General features: G+C 36.8%; 1 protein-coding gene across 3 annotated transcripts; it reads left to right on the forward strand.

Annotated features, from left to right (window-relative positions):
- The first annotated feature begins 1,132 nt into the window (after positions 1-1,132).
- rad18 (RAD18 E3 ubiquitin protein ligase) lies at positions 1,133-26,227 on the forward strand. 3 transcript variants are annotated; one of them, XM_041981308.1, is made up of 13 exons: positions 1,133-1,273; positions 2,096-2,174; positions 3,692-3,753; positions 4,017-4,087; positions 8,332-8,741; positions 9,043-9,142; positions 10,756-10,961; positions 11,557-11,627; positions 11,882-11,942; positions 16,971-17,102; positions 17,962-18,088; positions 21,380-21,424; positions 25,742-26,227. In XM_041981308.1, exons 1-13 carry the CDS (start codon positions 1,223-1,225, stop codon positions 25,839-25,841), a joined length of 1,515 nt encoding a protein of 504 aa, XP_041837242.1. In that variant the 5' UTR covers positions 1,133-1,222; the 3' UTR covers positions 25,842-26,227. The 3 variants fall into 3 exon arrangements, with proteins under 3 accessions (XP_041837242.1, XP_041837243.1, XP_041837244.1); XM_041981309.1 differs by having other exon boundaries at positions 10,774-10,961; positions 25,742-26,226; XM_041981310.1 differs by lacking the exon at positions 21,380-21,424.
- Positions 26,228-26,650: the final 423 nt, after the last annotated feature.

Genomic DNA, 26,650 nt, shown 5'->3' on the forward strand with positions numbered 1-26,650 from the left:
CTTTAAGCGTGTCTGCATTTATCCCTCTCAGCATCAACTCAACAGAACGTACACATTATGTCCACGTTAATTAAGAGAAATATGTTGTTGAAATGTAGTTCTTTAATGGGTTAATTAAAACTGAAACCCAACAAAAATGAAAGTAGAAACAGACTACCGAAGGAATATTCAATGAGTGGTGTGGATCATGTTGTTATAACATATGGGAGCATCACTGAATTCTACAAGCAGCAGCAATTGTTTTGATCAAATTAAATATTGATATTTATTAAATCATACTCCTTTACAAAAACATCAATTATATTTATTTACATTTAAAGTGCTAGATCTTTAAATAAGACATTGGGAGCATTCTTTCTTTCACTGCCTTTGTACAACTTTACAACTTTAGAAGCGCAGACCTCTGACAAGTCATTACATTCATTCATTCATTCATTCATTCATTCATTCATTCTTTCATTCATTCATTCATTTATTAAGAATCCTTAAAAAAATCCCTGGATCCAGGTGGTGATCCGGATCACACCCAAAATTTAATTACTTGTTCCTCGTTCAATTTCTGAGATTTTCTGAAAATCTAATCAAAAGATGTCCATAACGTTTTGAGCTATGTTGCTAACCGACAGACAGACAGACAGACAGACACGCCAAACACATGACCTTGGTGGAGGTAATAGTAATCTCTCTCTCTCTCTCTCTCTCTCTTTCTCTCTCTCTCTCTCTCTCTCTCTTTTTTGGCTACTTGCTGCATTCGATGTACCTCGAAAATGTGAGAACATTACTCATAATGACGCAACAATTTAAACATATACAGTACATTTCAATAAAGCAGTTCACTTTATCATGAATACAAAAGTATCAGAAATATGCTGTCTAAAGTTTTATTAAAATAGTAATAACAAAGGACATATTCTATTGGTTTTGTGTTGGCTAACACATGGCAATTCCACCTATTAATTTCACTTTAAGTGAGTTATGTTGCTAACCAACAGACAGACTAATTTTACTTTATGTGAAGCTGTAAAAAAAAAAAAAAAAAAAAAAAAAAGAGGGGGAGGTGGTGGGATCTAATTAGATACTGGCAAATCCCAGCAGCAGCTAACGCAACAGACCTACCGGTGGCTAGCGGAAGTTGATAAGTGACGTCATTTTGCGTCCATTCGAGCGGGACTCTGCTAGAAATAAGTGTTAAACTTTTCGAATCTGTGCACTTTTTCTGATCATGGCGTATCAGATAGAAGCGGATTTACCGCCGAGTCTTGCATGTCTGAAAGTAAGTTTTCGCCATGTTTATTATTAAGTGTATTTGTTTTAATGATGTGAAGGCTACTAGCCCTTAGCTAAAGTGGGAAACCACATCAGCTAGTATTAAGCTGGACCCCCGAAACAGGAAAATTTAAACGTATAAACAGTTTTTTAAAAAGTCAATTCAGTTGTTTTCTTTTACAAACTGGTCTGCACATATTTGTTCGTGTGATCTTAGCTAACTGAACAGTAATAAATCAACAAACACGTCCATGATTTAACATAACAGTTCCCACTTAATATTGATCATAGCTTATTTAGCAACTTGGAATACTGTCCCAACAGTTAGAACATGATGTTAACGTATTAAAACGTCTTTATAAAAGACATCGCGAGAGTGAAGCATGGACTTTTTAACATTCGGTATTTTCAACATGAGTACAATAGAAATGAGATGTAACGAGTTTGCTTTAGCTATGGAAATTAAACTAGGTTAATTAAACTCAAAATAGTTGGTTTTGTTGAGGTGTAATTGCCTGACAGCACCACAGCAGGAGAGGATGCGAATGATTTATAATTATATGGAAATAAAGCATTTGTCTTGGAAATTATTTCAGCCAATAAGAAAACCATTATCCATCACTTCAAGTAATTGCGTTTAAACAATTTAATGATAAATAAAGTAAACCTTACATACAATATAATCTTTATCTCTGTTTGTAGTGTAATTATGGAGTGTAAAATGGCATATAAAAGTATATGGCCAGAGCTGTGGTTGTTTTATTATTCCATTATGTGAATAATATTGTTCTGGATCTATGTATAACCCTGAATGTTTTCTCATCCACAGAATGTTGACACCCTGCTGCGATGTCCTATTTGCTTTGACTACCTCAACATTTCAATGATGACTCAGTGCTCGCACAATTGTAAGTAAGAAGCAGAGCAGCTTTAAGAAAAACTGTGATTCTAATAAGTTGCCCTAGAAATGTGGCAAAGCTTTTGTGTTTGGAAAAAAAAAAAACACTGAGTGCCTTGTATAATTATGCAAAATTGAGCTGACTGTTTGGAAAACTGTTGGAAAGCATTTTAAAGTGGAGTAAAAAGATGTCCACCTGTGGGTTTACGGCAGTAGGGAAATTTGCTGTAAGACAGGAAAAAGCAAAAGTACTTCTAAAGAAGAAGATACACTTTAGAAGCCATTAAGAGTTTTAAATTTTCCTTGGTCAAAGTTTTGCCAGAAACAGAATTTTGACCTATGAAGTGAAACATCATATTATTCGTTAGCTGCCGTCTCATAAGTAACTTTTGGTACAAGACTTATCACAAGATTGATTCATGGTATTGATTGTGGGTTCATAACCTCCTTGCTTTGAGTGTTCTGCTTAAGTTTTTGTATTAGATTTGAAGCTTCTTGACAATATTACACTGCAGCAGGGCTGGGTAGCGTGGGTGCCCCCCTATCCCTTGGTTCCTTCAGAGAGAGGGATGGGGCCTATAGATGAAAAAAGGCTACTGTTTGTGGGGGGAATACTGACTGAACAGTAACCTTTTTTCATCCTCTAGTCAAACATATAGTTGCTTCTCTGCACAGGGGGCAGAAAAGGCCCCATCCCTCTCTCTTCAGGAACCAAGGGATAGGGGGGCACCCACAATAAGCCAAGCATCCCCTCCATGTGTCTGGAAGCCTGCACCTCTATCATAAAATCTATTCATAAAAAATAGTCAGATCTAGAAGGAGGCATTGTAGCCGCTGATATTGGATCAATACATTTCTATTTGGTTGCGTGTCTTTGGCAAGCAAGTCTTCCATAACAGTGTTTTTCCTCTTGTGCTTTTCTCAAATCACTATGTTCATGCAGGGTTTGCATGATCCTCTGGCAAAAAACTACTGTTATTAAGATTAGAAATAATAATAATAATAATAATGATAATAATAAATACTAATTGAATCCAAGAATGTTGAGCCAGAATAAATCAGCTTTATCAAAGACATTTCTTGTGATGAGTGATGGGAAATGTGAGTTGCTTCAGTTTTTTTTATTGTGAGTACCACACAAGCACTCAGTGAAGTATTGATTCTAAAACTGTGTATTGTACTTCTCCAGTAAGTAGCAAAATAAAAAGGCTTTTATTGCAAACAAAAGACAGAAATATATTGAAAGTGATAAATGAACAGCAAAAATTTGGGTTCTAGATTAAAGGCAGGAAGATGAAGCAAATATATCTTGAATGGCTTAATTGTTTTGCTTTAATTTTGACTTGAATCTATTTTTTGTATGGACTGTACTTTTCTAAATTGACTGAATGCAATGGTGCTGTGAAGAAGAACATGTGGCGTTCCCTCTGAATTGAAGAGTTTTGCTGGAAATGAAAGGAAATTGGGTAGCTGTTTGCCGAAATGGATCAAACATAACACCCTTTCTGTTTGTGTTTTATTTTACAGTTTGCTCTTTGTGCATCAGAAAATTTCTTTCCTATAAGCTGCAGTGTCCAGTTTGTAATACAGTAAGTAGAAGCAGAACCAGAATGTTTATAATCAGGGAAGTCATTGTCAGTTTTAAACCTGATGTGGAAAGTGAATAATTAATCTGCAGATGTTCTGATGATCAGTTGGTTCTTAAAGTAGTTTGACAACAAAAGAAAAAAAAACTTTAACAAATATGAGGATGTTCCAGAATGACAGTAGATAAAATAGATCCCAGAGTAATACAATGAAACCCTGCAGGGAAGCTTTTGTTTTGTATTTCACTGCTCTCTTTCTTTTTTAGCAAATGACAGAACAAGACCTACGAAACAACCGCTTATTGGATGACTTGGTTGTGACTTTTCAAGCTGCAAGGTAAGATAATCAGTGAACTGTGTGAATGCAGTTCTATTATTATATTGGGAATAATGAAGACCTTTTTGGATTATATTTTTTTTGACATACGAGGGCTGGGTATCACCACTAGTTTCAAGAATTGATTCACAGCAGCCTGATTGGATTTTGTATAAATTCTACTCATTATTGGATTTATTTTGGAGTATGTACTTGACGTCACTTCCTGCTATTTTCAAAACATTCTGTGTTTGTTGAACATGGCGGAGCCCACTGTTTTAGCATTAGCTTCTAATGTGTAAGGTGAAAAGCTGCCAATACTTTTACATCAGGGTTTCTAAATCCAGGCCCTCAGGACCCACTGCCTTGCATGCTTTACAGCATGGGTGCCCAAGTTCGGTCCTCGAGTCCTACCATCCTGCCGCTTTCAACACACTTGAATCAGATGTCATCTGCATGTCATTCAGCTCTGCAGAGGTCTGGTAATGAGCTAGTCATTTGATTCAGGTGTGTTGCAGAAGGGTTGCATCTAAAAGTTGCAGGATGGTAGATCTTGAGGACCGGACTTGGGCACCCCTGCTTTACAGGTAACCCCACTTTAACACACCTGAATGAAATAAATGTCTCATTAACAGGTTCGGAAAGAACTTGATGAGAAAGTTCATTCATCTGAGTCAGGTGTGTTGGAGTAGCAACATGTGCAGTGGGTCCTCAGGAACTGAAATGAGAAACACTGGTTTACATCACAGGCAACCTTTTATTTGTGTATTTAAACTAAGATCTCACTGAGCAACAGTAAATAAAGTGAGAGTAGCCAGAAAAGGAAACATAAAACCATTCAATCTCTGAGCTTTATGAATCAATATTGGATTATTTAAATTTGAATAGACTCAAATAAATTTTTAACCCAGCTTTATGACGTACTGCACCCTGTCTTTTATTTTGAAGGTCATTACTAATAGTTACACTTCTTTTGGGGTAATTGTTGTCAGTCTAGGGTGACCCCAGCTTGTGGAGCATTGAATCACTGCATTTGGTTTGGGGGGAAAGACAGATCAAAAACACGAGGATCAGTGGAAATGCTCATGCTACTATATTGGATGTTCTTTTAAAAAAAATCATGTTGGATCAATGTTTTATTGGTAAGAAATGATGGAACAGGCATGTGTAGAAAACCACTTCAGGGCTTGACTAAAAGAATAACAACAGCAACAGATCGGAAATAGCAGTGAATCCACCATGAACATAGTCTTTACCAGAAAATCCCTCTCATTTGTATTTTCATGCTCTTATGACCTGAGGAGACAAATGATTGCCATGGTGATTTCATGGGATCACATTGTTATTGACAGGATATCAGAATAGCCACTGGAGAATCTTTTTTGGATTATTTTAATATACAAATGCTTAAAAAGCAATTATATAATTGCCTTTTAATAATCTACCTGATGTTTACAGATTTTCTCTAAATCAAATGGGGATTTTGTTGTCATGAGCCGAGGTAATTTCTGGTTCCTCTTTGTTTTGCACTTTTGCACCTATTTCTGCATTCTAGTCCTTCTAGTATGACATGAAAATGTAGAAGAACCATAGTCTCAGATCAGTTGGTATCATTATAGGTATCTCTTCCCATGTGGGAGCAGCCACCCACCAACCTTCACCCTGGTTGTCTTGGACAGACTTAAGTTTAGAGACAGAAGTGTTGGGCTGTTTATATGCATCATAATAATTCCTTTCTAAAGGAAAAATGGGCTAATATAATTTATGAAAACTAACCTTTTCTCAGTGATGTTGCACCAAGAATGACTGAAGGAAAGGATGACACACACAGTGAGGAGGAAAACTTGTTATGTACTAAAAACTTCGGTTTCTCCTTTTGTGCTCATCAGTGGACGTTGTGGCTCTGGAGGAAATTTTTTTACAGAAATCATCAGAATTTTGTCTTTTAATATTTGGGTTGATGCCCATGGAACAATCAAATGCTGTTATCAGTAGTAAGCTGTAATATTGCTCTCCTCCATCAATCACATCTAAATCATCAGTAACCTGAAAGGTCTCCACTCTGCAGTCTCTCTGATCGTCATCACTGTTATGAATGAGTGGATTACGCTGCTGCTCTCTCCTCCACTTTTTAATTTCCTGTTGTCTAGCATTGAGCGTCTGAAAAGAGATATTTCTTGTGAGTGACCCTGTCATGAAGAGCTGCTTTTATGTAGGAATGGACTTGTCATAAAGTTTTTATTTTGAAGTCTTCCTTTTTTCTCTGATTTAAATATGCTATATTTAATGCATGTTTCTGTCTGTAGATTTCAGTGTTGTTCTGTTAAACTGGCTCGTATGGATATATATATATATATATATATATATATATATATATATATATATATATATATATTTTTTTTTTTTTTTTAATAGAATATTTCAAACATCTGCCCATTTGGTGGGTACATTTTGTACTCTAGCATGTTTAGGGATTACTTCCGTCAGTGGGCCACTCACTGTGGAAAGTGTGTGCATTAGGTGGTGTTTGGATGATGGCAATAATTTACTGCCATTAAACTAGAGGCCTATTTTGCTGGCAACTATTAGCTGTTATTGTAATGCTCCATTTCTATACTGACTGCCGTATCCTCTATTGTAAGTTTACTTTGGTAGGAGCTTGCACACTGAGGCATGCCGTACATTGTTCCTAAAGATATTTAATTAACAAAACCACATTGCTGTTCTCTAATGACTTTTTTCTTTTGTTTTTGGCAGTTTATTATTGATCCATGACTACCTGTGCAAACAACTGTACTCTTATCTCTTATGATTTTATTGTATTTTACATTTAGAAAAATAGTTTTTATTCACACAAGTACTTTGTTTCTCTTCATTTTAAACTGACCAAAGATAATTTTTTAAGATAACTATTGTGAGATATTAGTTGAAACGCACGCTCTTGAACATACTTTGACTAAATTTCCTGAAATAATCAAAAAGCCCAAATGTGCCAAGCTTTGAGAACTGCTTGCCAAATTCCAAATCCTAATTGCTAATCACTTGTATAAGTTTACGAAGCTAATGTACTGTTTTACCCAGCTGCAATAAGACCATGCTATCTGTGTAAATATATTCACATACTAAGTTAAAAAAAAAAAAATTAATTAATAAAATGAAGAAAAAATCTCTTCACACAAACACAACATTAGTGTCTAAACATGCTAGGAAAAAGGAAAAAAATACACCCAGTGAAGAAGCTGGTAATCCTTGAAATGAACCTGAGGTTCTTTCTGTGGTGGACATTTGGATGATTTTGCTTCATCGCTATAAGCATAGAGAAGGAAGACTTTACAATAATCCAGTTCAATAATTCTGATCACCCCTGTATCACAGTAAGATTATAAATAAACTGTTATTCCCACGTTAATTAACCCCACTTTAAAGTGGAATGTTAATTTGTTTTTGACACTTTTTAACTTTTTTTATAACCTCATGATTCCTGCCCCATCTGGCGACAATTACATAGTTGAACATCGACTTGAAGGCACTGCAAACACTTCATATCTGCAGCAATGTGAGCTCCCAGCAAAGATGAGGAGCCCCTTTCCTGCTGCTGATTCATGAATTATGGATACAATCATGTTAAAACTCTAAACTGTCTTCAGATCAGCCCCATTTAATTGTTTTCCTCCTGAAATTAATCAAACCGTTTAAATAGAAATGTAAAATATTTCTTTTATAGAAATATACAGATGGAACAGATGAATGCTACCAGGAGAGCATATTTCTTTAAGGTCTTTGTCAGGTGGAGGTGGAGTTTCCACATCACATCTGTGTAAAACTGCTGTGGCATGAGAGTGCATCTGCAGGCACACACATGCATGTGCATGAACCTGCTCTTATGGGAACAGTAAGCTCAAATAAGTTTTAAATATGGAAAGCAGAACATCACACCTCATTGGTTCCATTTTACTGCCAAGAGATGGCCCAGCAGCAGTTTGTTTGCTTTCCACTTTTCCAACACTGTAACCAAAGTGTCTGAGGTTTCTACCTCATTAGAAAAGCTGTAGGAAAACTAAGCAGGTGCTGTTTAGCACTGAATGTCTATTCTTTTTTTTCTTAATGTCACCAGGCCTTATTGTCATGTATAGATTTTTGTTTGTTTAAGGGGATTTTCAGGGGGTTCCCTGATTAGAAATAAATGCAATTTATCTGGTTGTCTGCATGTCTAACTCCTGTTAGTTTTTCATTCACATGCAATTTTGCTTTTGCTATTTTTCCAGGCAGCAGTTGTCAAAAGCGCATGTTGACTCTCCTCCAATATCACCAAAGACCCCGGCTTCAGCTGTCAAATGCAAAACTCCCAGAGAGAAGGGCCAGAACTCTAGCAGCTCTATTATGAATAACTTTTTCCAAAAGAAGCTCAGAACACCTCCCAGTAAAGAAACTCAAGACGCTGAGCAGGGCGAATTACAAACTGCACAAACCCACAATGTAAATGATGCAGCGCTACATTCAGGAAAAGCTCACTTTTCAGCGGTTGTGAAGGAAGAACCGATGGAGGTGATGAACACATCTATCCAAGATCTGATGCCAGTAAAAAAAGAGGAGCCAGCTTCATACAGTCTATGTGCTGGATTTGAAACGGCACATTCCTCATCCCCATCAAAGAATGTAAAGCCCATAATGAAAGGTGAAGCCATTTTACCTGTTGGTTTGGAGTAATGCTTGTTAACCTAGTTCCATGCTGTATAAATATTGTTATTCCTGAAATATAGTTTAACGAGAAAAGAAAAAAAAAAGTATTTCCAGACTGTAGTTGATGTAAAGGTCGAGTTATTTATTTCTTTAGAATATAAATAAGGGTTCCTTGGTAACAGTTAGGGGAGTCATTTGGATTGGCAGTATAAGAGATTCAAGAAACCAAAGTTCACTGATTTGTGTTAAGTGTTGATTAAGATACTAATAATACCCTCATGCGCCTCTTTTTCCAGTGGAGTGTCCTGTCTGTTCTGTAAGTGTGCCACAGCATTTTATTAACAAGCACCTCGACGCATGTCTTACCAGAGATGAGAAGAAGGAAAGCTTGAGGAGGTAACTACCCACCTACACCAGATTATTTTTGCCAAGTATTAAAAAAAAGTCAAACAATTCTTAGATATTTAGAATTGTATATTTACTTGAAATTCCCCATTCTTTGCAGATGTAATGCCTACATGCATGTTTTGTAATAGTTGTACAGTCTTGAGTTTTGATTGGTTGTACAGATGCCTGTAGAGACAGATCTGTTTGCAGACTCTCTCCTGTTTTTCTAATGTGCCACCCATGCAGTGCATGCATGCAAAAATTGGGTGGTGCACAAACACAAATTGACACCAAAGCACCCAGCACACCAGGCACGGTGATTTCAATTCTGGCACTGTGTACCATTCTTAAGTTATAGAATGGTGAGTTTAAATTTCATGTTTGTGAGGGAAGAGTAATTAAACCCTAATGTGCAGCCAGAAAAAAACAGTGTGGTCTGTGTGACTGGGATATCTGTTAAAAGCATTCATTCCAAGAAAATGAAGGCATATGAATACAAACCTGCAGTTCCACACTGTGTCTTTACCATTTCATAATGTTTAAAATTCCTCTTAATTTAGGGACGACACAGGTAAAAACAATGTAAACCATGATATCTCTCCATAACACAAGTTATGGTGTGTCCTTTACAACAAAACAAACAAGAACAACAAGTTAAAACATTCAAAGCTGCTAAAAGGCTTGGGACAGCACACGTTGCATGTCTCCTTTTGGTTGTAGATTCACTCCAAATACATTTACACAAATGGAAAATCTCTTCCTTCCACACTCTTGCTGCCAGTGTTGTGCAGTGCATGTGTGCTTTCTGCGCAGCAGCTGTCACAGGCATGCGAAGAGCAAAATTTAAGACATGTCTGTCTTTAAGGCACTAACCTTAGCACGGCACCTGTATAGTAAATACTGGCAGTATCAAATAAATAGCAAACAGGCCTTGAGGAAGATGCAAATCTTTGCATTGCACATTGTTACCATTAACTAACTTTCACTTTGTCTGCAGTCCTTTTGTTTCAGTAAAAAAAAAAAAAAACTCTGCTGAAAGGGTCCTTGTCATTTTTTTTTTGGGAGAAGTCTGGAGGAAATTATTATTTATCTTTACAGTTTTTAGTACTCTCACTCCAAAGCCATTCACCTGGAGTTTATTAGCCATTGTTTTTTTTTTTTTGTTTTTTTTTTAACTGGCAGAATGACTTTAATTATACAGTTGAACTTATCATCAGCCTTGCGGCATATTTGGCAAAGGCGGGGTCTGTGATATTATTTTGGAGACGGATCTTTTTTGAATTGCTTTTGAAGCTTTTTTCTCCTGGTTGAGTGATTGACTTGGGCAGCAATTATATTGTTCTGTTATGATGAGTTGCTATTGTGCAGCAGTGGAAATACTTAATCTGTAGAAGACCTTTATTTTCTAAGGATTAATTGAAGACGTTTCTTGCAATGTTTAATCATCCCTTAATATCATTTTGTTATATGATGTGGTATAATTGATTAACTTAACATTTACGTAATTGTCTTCTCTTCTGATGACCAGGACTTGCATTTCGTTCATTCAATGATTGATGTTTGGGCAGAAATCCACCTCAGGAATTACTTTGTAATATCTGCTGATTACCAAACATAATTAGTTCATCTGTCTGTTTCAGCTCTTTCAGCAAGAGGAGGCGTCCAATCACAAAGCTGGTGTACAACTTGCTTTCAATGCAGGAGCTGAAGAAGAAGCTGAAGGAGTGCCATCTGTCCCTACAGGGCTCTCGGGACCAGCTGATCAGACGACACCAGGATTTCGTCCATTTATACAATGCACAGTGTGACTCCCTAAACCCAAAATCAGGTAAAACTTGTAAGCGAAGTGCTTCCCAAAGCACTGAGTGGTAGTGTGTGCAGATGTGGTCTGTATGACATATTTTTCAACCACTTCAGACATCCAAAGTATTTCAGTTCTTCATTCAAGTGGATACAATTCACAGTGTAGCAAGAGGGTTGATGGTTGATGACACGCATTTCTAATAAAGTATCCTCCCTTTTTAACTTATTACTTTATTATAAATGTCACCATCTAGCAAAATCTGCACATACCTCAATGCAGTGTGCCAAACAAAAAGCTTTAAAGTAGAGTAAATACACCAACAAAGACTCCACAGATGAACAAACCAGCAGCGGAATGAGATTAAATCAATATTTATTCAGTGAAAATCCAACTGGGAATCCAGTTTAAGCATCCACATAGGAGTTATTAGATTTAATGTGATAACATACATCCCGTTTGTATAGAGATAACTAAACATTCGGTCCCTCTGACTGTCTTTTTCTTTGTTCTTCTGGAATATATCAGTTTTACACAGCAACATCATGGGTTTAAACCTTGCCAAGGTACATGGCACAATGGTCAATATTTCATGAAAGGTTTATTTTTCTTCTGTCAACAGCTGAAGAGATTGCTAAGGAGGTTGAGGCCAATGAGAAGACCAAAAATCAACTGCGGGGAAGAATCAAACCTGTATGTGTTTACTTCTAAACGTAAGATTGAACTGTAAAAGGATTCGAAGTGAAGTGTGTCCTGCATTTTAGTGAGGGTTGTTTGCTGTGATACGCTATGCAAAGCTGAAGGTAGTATAGGGATTCTACAGCTGGAGAAAAGCTCTATTATGTTGAAAAATGCTGCTAAGTCTAACAAGGCAGATTTTTGGATAATTGCCAAAATTGGTCCCATGAAGTTATGTATTTTCATTAGTTCTGTTAAATCTTTTGCAGGTCATGGTTTTCTCAAAGAATCAGTCGGCGGAGGAGATTGACAGGATGCATTCAAATTATAGTAAGTGCATTTTTCTTTCTCTCCCTCAGACCTTTTATTATGCTCCACCTTAAAGTCCTGACTCAGGAATCTGACAGTTTAAAATGAAAGGTCACTTAGGTGGCACATTTTCCTCATACTGCCCAGGTCTGCTTTTGAGAAACAGTGTTAGAAATCTGGATGTGTTATTGGTTTGGGGAAAAAAGAGAAAGATGTCGCAGAACCACAAAAGTAAGTTAATTGGCCATTCTCAGCTCTTACTGCTTAATGAATGCAGCTTATCACAGTGTAACAGCAGAAAACCTTTGCCATGTGTACAAATTTAGAAGCATTTAGAATAATAAAAAATATTGCTGCCATTCTATTCTTTTGTTTTCTTAGTACTTCTTTTTTTTCTATTTATCCACTATGTCTCAGTTCATAGAGAAGTGAAACATGGCTGACCTCTGCATCTGATTGAAGAGGTTATGCTAGGCTTTCTTTTGTTGTGTCCATCAAAATGATGGACAGGGTGATTAAAAATCATTCTTTTCATTACCAATAGTTTAATTTTCTTTTTTTTTTTTTTTAAATGTTCATGAAATTTTACAAGCAACCTCTGTAACAACTAATAATGTAGGACAAGCAAATTTCATAAGGTCATGAGAGAAAGTAAAGACAGACTGTGCTCTTATTTTTAACATTTTACTCTGCCCTCAAGAATGTGTTAAAGACTCATCTCTTCTAAAACACCTTTTCTTCTAACATCTCCAATAGATGTCCTAACACACATAACCTGCACTTGCTTGGCACCTCTGTTGCTCTTCTTTTTTTACTGTCTCATCTAAATACATTTAGCAGTTCTGTTAATTGAATTTGAAGAACTACAGCAGAGTCATCAGAAAACTTCTGAAGATGGCAGGTCTCTGTGCAGTAGCTGAAGCCAGTTGTGTAGAGGGTGTAAAGAAAGGGGAGAAGACAATCCCTTGTGGTGCTCTAGTGTTGCAGACCACCGTGCCCGACACACAGTTCTGCAAGCGCACATACTGTGGTCTTCCGGTCAGGTAGCCCACAATCCAGGACACATAAGAATCATTTGCAGCTCAGTGTCACAAGGACAAAGGTTGTGGATTTCAGAAAACAGAAGACCTGTCTGAACTCTGTTGCCATCAGGGGTACAGAAGTGGAAGTTGTGGACAGCTACAAGTAACTGGGTATCCACTTAGACAATAAACTGGACTGGACAATAAACACTGATGCCATCTACAAGAAGGGTCAGAGTTGCTTGTTCTTCCTCAGGAGGAGGCTCAGATCTTTCAACATCTGCAGGACCCTGCTGCAGATGTTTTATCACTCAGTGGTATCCAGTGTCATCTTCTACGCCAGGGGTGGCCAACGTTGGTCCTCGAGAGCCACAATCCTGCAGGCTTTCCATGCATCCCTGCACCGACACACCTGACTCAAACTAATGAGTCATTGTGCAAATCCTTATCCATTTGGATCCATTTAATTTGAGTCAGGCGTGTTGTTGCAGGGATGCATGAAAACCTGCAGGATTGTGGCTCTTGAGGACCGACATTGGCCACCCCTGTTCTACGCTGTAGTATGCTGGGGCAGCAGGCTGAAGACAGTTGACACTAACAGGCTCAACAAGCTCATCAGGAGAACTGGATCTGTCCCAGGAGCTGAACTGGAGTCTGTGGCTGAGGTGTCCGAGAGGAGGATGCTGAGGAAGTTTTCAGTGTCATGGACAATGTCTCTCACCCCCTGCTTGCTGATGTCTAGTCAAAACTCTTTCTGTTGTAGACTGAGACCACCGAGGAGCTCCACTCAACACCACAGAAGGTCTTTCCTACCTTCCGACTTTATAACTCCTCCCCCTTTAGTGGCAGGGGGAAATTTAAAAAAACTTTAAAAACTTACTGTACAAAAAGAACAGCAACATTTATCTGCATATACCTGTTCATAACCACAATTTATTTATATATACAGATATATATATTCATAACCATACCATTTGCAATATGTTTTTTGTTATATTTTTTTCTGTACTCTGGCACAACGGTTTCCTTCTGGATCAATAAAGTTGTTCGTATTCGTAGTTGGCATCTAGCAAAATCTGCTCTCTACTACTAACTTTTCCCCCTTTGTTCAGAACATTAGTTTTCATTCGGATTTTAATTCCATTTTTTTCCCTTTCGTGTTTGAGAGGTTCTCCACCCAAGTTACTCTCTTCCTCACACTTGTATATAACACTTACATAACATGACAGCACCTTACATTTGATCATGGTTGTCCTTGCAAAATCTAATAGAGGTGTTGAGCATTTAAGTGCTACCTTAAAATTTGTTTTTATTTATGACAGTGTATATATTTTTTTACTTGATGTTACTTGATATAAAAAAAAGGAAAAAAAACTTACATCTGTCTAGAAATGGGGCAGGAAATCCTCAGTCTAAATCTGTTATCTCAAAATAACTTTTGAGTTATTACTCACAGAACATTAGAGGACAAAAGCTCAGGCCACAAAGATTTTAGAAGTCATATTCTAGAAATGAGTCCCCCAGTGATAGCTTTTGATGGGAGTTTTGTCACATTTGCAACTATTGTAGAAACTTGTCACTGCATTTATTTTCAGAGTTTAATAGTAAAATCCACAAGTAGAGATGTCATTCTAACTTGAGTGCTTCATAGAGGCGACATGTCTTGTGTTGAGTAATCGCTGCATGGTAATGCAGTCTAGAAATACAGACTGTCCTTTTAAAAAAAACTCACAGATGGTATTCAGAATATAAAACCATTTAATGTCACAGGCAAGGCCGTTGCAGTTTTACATATTAGCTGGGTAACACAGTTACTCAGTCTGGAAGCTCTCCATTTGGAGCCTCAATCAGCACAATGTAAGAAGTGGGAACATGCAGAATGACTGTCTACAGTAAGTAATTTGGCTGTGAGGTGAGATGAAAATATCAGTCGAATGGTTTTTACCTCTTGGTTGATAACCAAGTTTTTACTTTTTTATAACCCTGTAGGGTTACTTAGATATTTATCTGTCTCAAGTTCACCTTAATCCATTCCTTATGAGATTTTCAACGAGACATACGGAAGCATACAAATTTGAAATGACCTGTTTTTACCTTCAGGATGAAGGTTAAACAAAAAAAAAACAAAAACAGTTTTAGAGGGCATCATTCAAAGTCATATTGACATAGCTAGACTAGACGAAAAGCCTGCTGGAAATAACTCTGTAGAGCTAACTTTAAAAGTGTTTGAGAAATGGAGGTAACTCACAGGAGACAGGTTCTATAAATAGCTCCTCTGCTGCGATAACCTCTTGATTTACCAGAGGAGGATGTGGATGACTCACTCTGCCAGCATGGAGAACGGTGACTGAGCAAATAGGAATGTGAAAGCAGCATATACACATGCACACACTGAATCCCGGCGGGAGCTCACAGCTTTATCTGCTTTTATTGTGACAACACACACACACACACGTTGTTGGCTGGTTATGAAAAAAAACATTCTTTAAACCCAGAATAATGATGTTGGGGGGGCGGGGGGTAACATTTGTAGTAGCCTCTGCTTGTCCATCAGTGATAAAGGATACAGATATCAAAATGTGAATTTAAAATTTTACCCACACCCTTAGTATAATCTGCATGGGGGAGATTCTTAATGATACCAGTTTCCTAAAAATAAGTGCAGTGGGAAGTTTTGTTGTAATTATGATGACAAAATCCCACTTTTTTCTCTCGTTCAAGGAGTTAGTTTTCATGAAACAGTTGATTAGTATGGGTGACTTTGCTAACTGTCAGGTGTCCCCGCCTCACGGTCAGTAGTTGTCATTTGCTTAATCCAGCTATGCAACATTTAACTGCAACCACAGTCAAAACAAGGTCGTGGTCTTTCACTGGTTGTACTTTAGATGGGGATCACATCAGAAGTGTTGGTGTGTTGATGGATGCTTCAAATGACCACATTAGAAGGTTATAGAGGGACATAAATACTTGTAAGTACATGAGCGTTTTAGACAGCTTAAGAATGGTCTTTTTAACCTGGCTGTCATACATTTTGCTTTGCCATTGATAATTGGTTGTAAATATATCTTGTCCAAGTGCTGCTACATCACTTGTGAAGCTCCACTCCATGTTGTTGCAGCTTGACTGGAACATTTAAAACTACTCAGGCTACATGAACTACAATTACATTTGCAGGGATCCCAATAAAGAATAAAAAAAAGGCATGCAGTGAAGACAAAGTGTTGTTATTTACGAATTGGACTGTAATAAAAAGACAAACTTTTGTTCAACAAGAAGCCTTTCTCATCTTGGCCTGCAGAATCTAAACAGAGCTTCCATGAAATCCACCTCCTCAGCCTTCCTTCTGCAGCTTCTCCAGGAGGGGAGGCCACAGCAGGCCTGCCCCTCCATGGCTAAAATAATTCACCTGGAAAGTGTCTGGGAGGCATCACTGACAGGTGCCTGAGCTGACTCCTTTTTAACTTGAAGGAGCAGTGAAGAAAAAATAATTCATTTCAAAACTGTCTTTATTTTCCACCCCAACAACACTGTTAGACTTATATCACTTTCTTTTTATTGCAATTCTTTTATTACATTACAGGTAATGGCTGTGTTCGTGCATTTTTTAGTCCCTGCCAAATCTAAGCTTGTGTTCTTATTTTTCACTTTTACTTTATACCAAGGATTGTTATCCACTACCACAGCAAAATATATACAGATTTTTTTTGCCAGACTTTTTTCGTCTTGTGGCTTACATCAACAATATCTGACTGACTGAGTTTTTTTGTCGTTTTCTTTGTAATATCATAATTTCAAACATTCAAAGTTGAAAATGGGTCTGTGTTGAATATGTTGTGAATATTACTTTAAGTTTTCCTAAACTTGTACTATATTGTTGTCTTTGATGCACCATGGGGCGGGCTGTTTGTCACCCAGTCAGCTTTGTATTCAGCCCCTGATTTACTTAGTGAGATTCTATTTTCTAATAAGATCCTGACATAATGGTAAAAAACAACATCTTTAACTGTTTATGCTTTTGTGTCCACAGGGAAGCAGCACAGCAGTGACTTCAACCGGTTAATTGCACAGGCACGACAACGCCGAGAGACCTCCAAACAGGCTCGTGTTAGACAGGAAGTTACTGATGAGAAGGGGGATGCTCAAGTATTGCACTCTGCAGGTACTGAGACATGCATGATTCTCCATAAGGAATAACATCATTTTCCTGCTTTACACTTCAAGACATTCATAGTCTCTTTTTTCCAGCAGAATGCCAGTCATGTAGTCCACTCTTAAATATAAAGTTTTATTCAACATGTCAGAGGTTTAGGAAAGAATTAAAGCCAGACATGAACATGAATAAAAAAATAAAAAAAAAAGCAAAACAAAAGCAACTGTTCCACAGTGTGGGGAAAACAATCACAAGAGGAACTTTTGCAGATCACAATATTTGAGAGGGTGCATACTAGCTCAACAAATTAGAGACATATTTAGGGGCTAAGCTGTTTAAGAACTTAAACCTGAGCAATAACATTTTAAATTTACTCAAAATCCTTTAGGAAGCAAGAATTTGTTGATAGACGCAGGAACTACTGTCATTGCCAAGTGTCTGTGAAAGAGATTTGCTAGTAATTGTGCTCATATTATTGTTCTGTCTTTTTCAAATCCACCACAGGAATGGTCATGATTTTACTGGAGGAGCATCTGGGAGACAGACGCTTAATAATTGTAGTGTCTGTACATATGTAGGTGCTTACATGTGTTTTTCAGAATCTGTAATATTAAAAAAAGAATTCATCAAATGTTACAACCTGTGTTTGTAGGATGTCTAGAAAGGATGTTGGTGGGAATCAAGATTTTCACAAACATTTAAATGATAATCGGAGCCAACAGGACACTAAAGTGACTTTACATTTAGGAATGTGGAAATCCTGTCTAGCTTGTTAAAAGTGTTTTTGTACAACTCTTGACATGTCAGAGCTCAACTCTTTATCTGCCCCTGCATGTGGCGTGACAGTTTTTATTTTTGCCTCTTTCAGATCAGGTTGCAGAGCCAAAGAGCTCTATGGTGGTGGAGGCAGGAGATAGAGAAACTGATGGGGATCAGTTTGCAGAAGTGATTGAGTTGTCATCCAGTCCCACGTTGAGCGACGTATCCATCAGCAGGTAAGGTAGAAGCTAATGAGAATATAAGTAACACACCCTGATTAACTAACATGTTCATGTAAAGTCATGCAGTTGTTCCATTTGACCTCAGTTCCAGCTCGGGCTGTAATTACAAAGATGAAAGATAAGTTTCTCTAAATAAAGCATAACAACTGTCAGTCTAGATAAGCTCCACCACCGCACAATTAAAAACTGTGCCGACCCCTCTCATTCGTCTTGTCACAGTAAGTTACTGTTCAGAAAAGTAAGGCTCTTGGTACTGATCATGTACAGTTTAAATATAACTAAAGCAAAAATCAAGGTAATGATGTTTGAAAGCTGCAGCAAACTGACTGATTTCTTGTTTGAATGAGCCTGTGGCCTACAAAGGACAGCAGTACTTCCTTAAAATTCAAAATTAAAATAAAAATTTCAAATTATTGTAATTGTAGTTTCACACCGGGCAACTGGACATAAGACTGAAAAGTATTCAGTGTTTAATGAGTCATCAGAAATTTGTCAAAAATCTATAAACATTAAATTGCGATTCAACATCATTCAACCCTGTTATGAAATATATAATGAAATGTGATTTAAAATAAATAGTAAAATACAAAGTGACTCATACAGTATGCTTCAAAAAGCCGATGCTCATTAATGTTTTTATTTTATATTTTAGATGCACAATCTCAACCTGTTTAGAATTTGTGTTTTGGAAATCTGAATCTGAAACGAGCACGACGGCCGGCAGGTTTAGCTTTGAGAACATGCTGCAGTACAGTGGAGCTCATATGTGCCAACATTGCACCAAGATACTGTAAAATATACTAGTTTGTACACATCCAACAGTTTGCTTTACATCCACATCAGCACATTTTGTGCATTTTTTTCTTTAAAAGTAAAGCATTATTTTTAATGAAACTTTTGAGTTCTACTGATTGATTATTGTTTGGATTGTTTAGATTTGCTGTAGAGATCTACCTATGGGTATCCATAAAGAAACCTTGAACCTTATCAATTATGAGGAACATAAGACTGTAAGACATCCTATTATCTGTTTTGCAGTCAGTGAGCTAGTTATACAGGTTCTAAACATCTGAGCAAATTAGCACTGAGCACCATTAGCTTTTTTTATAATTAAGTATGCAAAGTGTTAGTGTGAAGTCATGTAATTGTTCCATCTGAGCTCAATTATGGCTCAGAGCATAATTACAAAGATCAAAGCTGAATGAAGCACCATGCTACAGACCAGACAAGCTCCTTCAGCACGCTATCAAAATGGTATTCATTGCTTCTTGTCTGCTTTCAGCTGAGAGCTGCAGTTATCAACCTGCCATTCAAAATTTTCCATGCGACTGATTTGTCCATTCTTGAAGTTTTTTGTTTCTATTAATGAAGTGGACTGAAGAGAAAGCGCAGAATATGTACAAAACCTGCTTGAAAGTTTGTGGAATCCACTGGGCAGACTTGTTTGTTCTCAGTTCTAATGATGGCTTGAGCTCTTTCATCCATGCTGTATTACATAATATTTAAGCCGATAAAGGGAAACAAAGTATTTGGACTTCTTCAGGCATCACAAGTTAATTAAGAAAGCGGTTGCCCTTGATAAACAGCAGGTTCAAGCTAATAGCTTGTTTGTAGCACGAGCTACACCCTTTAAATCCCGACCCCTACATTTTTTATATTGTATGTGGGAGTAGATTTCCAAAGAAATATGACTCGGATATGAAGGTCGGCCATGAAAAGCATCACACTGGTGTATTGAGCTTCCGGCCACACTAAGAACTTGTCAAGTTTTTTTTGGAGATTTAAAGTCTTTTCCACCGACTTCTTGATTGTGATTCTCCAGCATCTTAGCAGTATGTGTAATTAGTACATGTTAAGAAATTCTTCTGAGAACGGTGGCAAAGCTTAAGTACTGCTTGTGGAGCATCTCTAAATCAATTATGTTGAGTTTTCCTTCAAGGAAACTAGGTTTCTTATTCATTAAGAGAGTTGGCATGCTAATTATAATCTTTATGTACTCTGCAGAACTACAGTCCAGATGTAAGTTATTGTCAGACATATTAGTTGCGGTTCCATAACGAGCAGATATGTAAATGCTGTTATTTGAAGTGGCCTTTGGAAATGAATAAGTGTGTGTTGTAGGTGTGATAATGCAGGAATCCTGTAGGTTGTGACCTGCTCACTTTGTATGCAGTTTATTATAAGTATATATTAAAAAGGTTAATTTATCCAGCAAGTTGTATGCCTAAATCATATAATAATGTTCACTTCACTTCTTATTTCATTGATTTAAGCTTGGATTATGTCATTTGTTGATGATATAACATTTTATTCCTGTTCATCTGTTGCTGTGTGATCATCAGTGACTGTTGAACTAATTTCTATAGATTTTTTGTTTTTTTGGAAATTTGTTAAGAGGAAGTCCAAAAGTCCTTCATATCCAGATATTTTTTTTATTTTTTATTTTTAATCTCACCAGATATTTAGAAGAACCATTCATCATAGTTTGAGTTATTTTTTACATTCACTACACTACTAGGAAAAAAAAACAAAGTTCAAACAGCCTCAAAACCTCATACGGAGAATTGTGTTGTAAAGGTTGCTGGGCAACAACAGCCGTGAACCTTGGCAGACAGAAGGGATGCTAACAGAGGACATCACGGGATAAATTGTTATGTTTGTGCCAAAAGAGGCTTAACAACCGAATCAGCCATCTGATACAACAGCCAGGCATTAGCATTGTACTCCAGTAATAACAGATTGTTTTACTCGTAGCACACACACAGCATGAAATAAACCTGATAGTTTTTTTTTTTCAACTTGTCATACAATGTAGTTGCTGTGACAAAAGAAATTGTTTACATGTTTGGCTACGTGGCAGTGTCACTATATTATAACCAAAATGACGTATAAACAGCAGGATTATCACAACATTTAAAGATGGCTTCAGATCAAAGTGAACCCTCCCAATAATTTGAAGAGACACATTTTGTTGTCCTTTCTGCTCAACCTGCATCTGCTTTCACCTTTTCTCACTGGTTGAATGTCAGCACGGCAGGGCGCAACCAGCACTCACTGTTTTCATTTATTTATTTATTTATTTTTTTAGTCCTGTGGTTAGAAAGTCTTTTAGTGATGGAGACGAGCCTACTGCATTTAAGAACAGATATTTTCTAGATTGTAAAGATACATTTAGTACATTTAGTCTCATATACCTTTATTTTCAAGCATTAAAAAAAATCTTGTCTCAGTTAAACTTTGTATTATGTGTTTTCTCTCTCTTTTCTCCCTTTTTTCCTCTTTCAGTTCTATTTCAGACATATTTGGTCCGGAGCTTTCCCGGAACAAAGAGTAAGTCATTCTGGTTTTTCTTTTTTCTTTCTCTTGAAAAAATATTTACATTTTTGTTAACTGTGTTGCCAAAAAAAAAAAAAAAAAATAGTTTTTAACATGCAGTTGTAGTATCCTTACTAGTTTTATCATCCTGTTTATAGAAGAGTTTACCACAGTAACTTACATGTCAGTCTTTGATCCTCCTCGTACCGCTAGAAGCTCTAACTCTACCTCTATGATTGCAGTTTGTAGGTCCGTTTTTGTTAACTTTATTTTTTTTGTTACTTTTGTCAAATATAATACATTAATAAATCATTTATCACATCTGATTCAAACGTTACCCAAAGTATACAATTTAATTGCAAATATACTTCTTATATGTATGTCAAGAATAAGGATCCTCCATTATTAATAAATAGAAAATGAAAAAAAATAAAGAATAAGGATTATTTAAATGTAAACATAATTCATTTTTTTTCTTTTAAAGATAGAGGCATAGAAGCACTTTAAGATCTGTGTTTGCTTAAAGTGCTGAACCCATTTATTTGAGTAAACATCTTTATGTAAGAAGTTAACACGCGTGTATTTTTGTGTATTTTATGTAACTGTGAATTTTATCTGCTCTATGAAGCACTTTGTGACGAATGTCTGTGAAAGGTGCTGTATAAATAATACTTACTTGATTTAAGTAGTAGCTGCCGGACATGAATCTAAACCAGAGAAAATGATTCACATTTAGGAAAGTAAACATCTTGAATTCGATTTTGCTGTTTTATAAAACAAGCATACAAATACTTACATTAAATCTAATGGAAACATGTGTCCAAACTTTTGACTGTATTTTTAAAAGGTCATAAAACAGCTGTATTGATTTTATATAACATCATATGTGAAATGTGCACGACTCCTCATCTCACAATTTGGCAATTTGAGAAATCCTTTTCTTATCAGAGGCGGGATACAGGATGCATCTACATATATACACTCGGTTGAACGTTCAGTGGCATTCCTGGGGGGGGGTCAAAAGATGTTTTTACATCTTCGTACATTCAAACTCCCTGTGCAGGTGATCCAGCCAGGGTTGATCAAGTACCAGCTTGCAGACTGGCAACAACAATCCAAAAGGAAGAAGTGAATGTTCTTTCTCTTTGCTGCTCCGGTGGTTTGTAGTGCGGTCACAGCTTTGGAGACTGATTTCCCTGTAAATCCCCAACATCCGTCTTCAGCTGGATCTTACAGAGCCTTCCAGCCTCAGTTTTGGCACTACAATATAACAAGTCATTCTTGGAAACAAATTGTTGAGCAGTAGTGAAGGATTTGTTTATTTGTTTGTAGTTTTGTTTTTTTTTTTTTTTAAGTTCTAGTTTGTCTCTCTGAGGTCCTCCTGGTGGTTTTAACAAGTTGTTTCAGGGAATGCAATGTAATGAATCCAGTTATCTGGCCATCATGTTGGTCTAATTATAGCTGTAAAAAGTTGGCTGCATAGTCTTTCTTATAGTCAGCATTACTACACTCTCTTTTAAAGTACTGCTTTGTGTATTTTAATCTATTTCCCCCCTTTCATTGTTACAAGATTGCTGTCATCTCAGTCAAATGTCTTTGACAATGCAATGAGGCAGCCACACACATTTCTTAGTCTCCAAAGGATACAAATGAATAACTGCCCAGACTTGGAGCTAATTCACTTGCGAATCACGGACTAGGACACTAATTCATACGCTCATAATTATATCCCCAGGGTAGCGGAGTTTTCTCTACATACTGTTGTATTTAGGTTGACTATGCTTCTGAAACACATTTTTACTGGAATAGGTTATCTGCAAATAACAAGCAAATGTCAGGCATTTTCTTTACTCCATTCTTAATAAGTTCCGAATAACACCACGATACCTACCTGCTCTTTCATTATACTGTACAGTGAAATCAAACGGTTTTGTCTAGAGGAGATTTTACAACCCCAATTCCCAAAGCGTCTGTAAATATAAATAAAAATGGAGTGCAAATCTCATAAAAAGGTATTTTCTTCACAGGAGACGACAGACAACATATCAAATGTTAAAACTAAGAAATTTCCCTTTCATGTAAAATATGAGCTCTTCTTGAATTTGATGGCAGAAACACAGCTTATAAAGTCTGGACAGGACCATGTTTACCTTAAAGTTTAGCGTCCCCTCTGTTTTTTTAACAAGTCTGTAAATGAATGGGAACTGAGGAGACAAGTTTGGGAATGTTAGGGGAGGTTTGTTGTCTCATTTTTGTCTGATGTGTCTCTTTTCTACTATGCAAGCTGTGTCCTCTGTTGTATTTTGGGTTTCATGATGATTTCATGATGAGACAGGCCTGTCTAGCACCCTCCTACAAAGCCACGCTGTTGTAATAGATGTAGTGTGCAGATTAGTGTTATCTTGCTGAAATATGCAAGGCTAACCCTAAAAAGATTTCTTCTAGATGGGAGTATATATTGCTCTTAGGCCTTACTGGTGTCTTCCCAGCTGTTCATGTTACAAGTTCTATATGCTTTAATACACTCCCATACCATCTGTGACACAGGCTGTTCAGTTGAACACTGATAGCTAGCTAGATGGTTCCTTTCCCTGTAAGTCTAGAAGAGGAGGTGTTCATATTTTCTGAAAAATTAGGAAATCTCCAGTTTCTCTGAATCTTCTGATGTTTTTTTTGTTTTTTTTGTACTCTATTTTTTCAGTATTCAAAGTATTCTAAATTGTATGTTTTGGAAAATTATTGTAAAATTGCTCTGCAGATGGCTGAACTTCTGCCATCTTTGCTTCTGAGCGATTCCCTCTCTAAGGTGCTTCTTTGTTTAATGCCAGTTACCTCAATTAGTTGCAACATGTTCCTCCAGATGTTTCTTTTTTGTATCTTTCTCGCATTTTGTTGTCATGCCGCAACTTTTTTATTTTTTTTTTTTTTAGACATGTTGTTGCCATAAAATTTTGTGTATATACAGAAAGCTTTACTGTCACCACTGATTTAAAATATACAAATAAATAAATAAATAAAAAATCTATTCAGGAGTCCAGTGTTCTGTTTGGAACAAGCATGAAAAGAAATGGTATGTTATCAGGTAACATTTTTTATCTCTGTCCTATGATTATCGGTAAACCACTGCATTTAAATGCCTAGCCATCCTTTTGCTACCCACACGTGGCCTCACCCAAATTCCTATGCTGGAATTTTTTGTTCCCCCCAGCCATAAAGCCGCAGGTAATTCACTAATGGCACTCTAAACACTGTGTGCAATGGGTTGGAGCCCACCTGAGACCTCATTGTAGCAAGAAATATCGACAGGATAACGAGAAAGCAGCTTATTTAGGGGTATGGAGTACCCTGTCCACCTCTGTCCTCTGACTGCAATGAAGTTTAACTCTATAAATAAATGTACTGATTCAGTTTATATAAAAGAATAAAGGACAATGCAAGGCAAGGGAAGATGGGTTACAATAAGCACCTTGTGAATTTTAACATGACTGTAAATAAGGTTGAAGAACTTAAAGTAGATTCCATTATGTGAGTAGGGAAGATGTATTTATCACTTTTTTTTTAGGGAATGCAAAATTTTGGTTAACATAAAAAAAAGGCTTTTAGTGTTTAATTAACTACATGAACTTCTGGTTACTTCTGGCAGCTGCAGGCAAATAAGAGCCAATTTTCATTTTCCATTTGCCATGTGCATCATAATTACACTGGATAGCTTGTTAAACGTAATCCATCGAGATGGTAATAGTTAAAGTAATCATGTGTGCAGATGTCTGACCAGGAAACAACCTAATCTTAGAAGTGATTAAATTGTATGACTTTCCTTACTCTGGCTGGTTGTGTGCTTTTTTAGGGTGGTAGATGGTTGAAAAGAAGAAAACAGGTTTACAAGGTCTGTACTTATGTCTTTTATAGTTGTAGATGAACATATATCATTGTCATCATGGCTTTAAGACGGTCCTCTGAGTCCTACAGCTGATAATTCATGGTTTGGGGGGTGATTTATTGCTGTAAGCTTTTGTGGTATTGATTGTGAGCACAAGCCAAGAAGCTGGTGTTACAGTAAGTGTGCATGATTAGTGCACATCATGTGGCAAAACGGAAGGATGTTTCATGAAATAAAGCAGCTTGTACTTGTTCAGGCTGTTTAGTATTTATCTGATCAGTGCCTTTTAAAAGTCAATACATCAAACATTATGTGCTGTATTTTCCTTGTTCACATCAATAAAAGATAAAATCTTCATGCCCTCTGAAGTTTATTGATGCAATAGCCTGAATCTTTCATTCTCTTCAGTTCACACATAAATAAACACATCCTCTGTAAATGTTCACTAACAGAGACCCGGCGGGTACGTCGGTCCAAAAGCGACCGTCCAGCTCCAGAGACGGCGGCGGAGCTTCATCACCGGTGATGGGAAAGCGACGGCGTAAGTCATGAGGCCGGATAAGAGGGAGGGACAGAAAAGAAGATCATGGAGAAGGTGTTTACTCAGTATCCGTCACAGTTCTGACCGATGCTGTTTTTCAATTATTAATTTTTTTTTTTTTTTTTAGAAACGCACAATTGTCAAACATTTCTACTTTTTTCAAAATTCAAACTGTTCATATTTTATTATAAATAAACTTTTTAACGTTTAAGCATATTTTGTTGTTGGTGTGACTTATTATTAGCTGACTTTGGATTTAATCAGTTTATTTTATTGAGGGCTTTACAATTAATATTTTCTTCAGTCAATTTTTTGTATTAGATCCATTTTTTTTACCCTCATCTGGCCTTACTGGTAAAACTTCTTTTTCTATTTGCCATATCATTTAAAATCAAATTATATTTTATTTTTCCAAATCCATTTATCACTTTTTTTTTCATGTGTCAACAGTTCGCATAAAATTTAGTTTAACCTAAAACAAACTGTAGATGCAATATTCAGTATTTTCTCAAAGGCCTTGTTTTTTTGGGGTTTTTTTTCCCATCAAATAGCTGGTTATCTGTCTGTTTGCTAACCTATAACCTCCAACTTCAAAGTTTCTCTTACGTTTGTCTAACTCTGTTTCAGGGCTCTGCTGCATGCAGTGCTGCTGTTTGAAATATATTTAAAAAAAAATCAGTAGATTTCAAGTTGATTGTTTTCATTGAATGAGATGTAACTGGGGTCACTTTAATTCAATAAACTCAGTGATTGCAGAAACCCCAGGTAATGGCAAGGAACAGCATAAACACTTAAGAAGAGAAGGTTTTTCTGGATGTGC

The sequence above is a fragment of the Melanotaenia boesemani genome, chromosome 3, assembly GCF_017639745.1.
Source record: "Melanotaenia boesemani isolate fMelBoe1 chromosome 3, fMelBoe1.pri, whole genome shotgun sequence".
NCBI lineage: Eukaryota > Metazoa > Chordata > Actinopteri > Atheriniformes > Melanotaeniidae > Melanotaenia > Melanotaenia boesemani.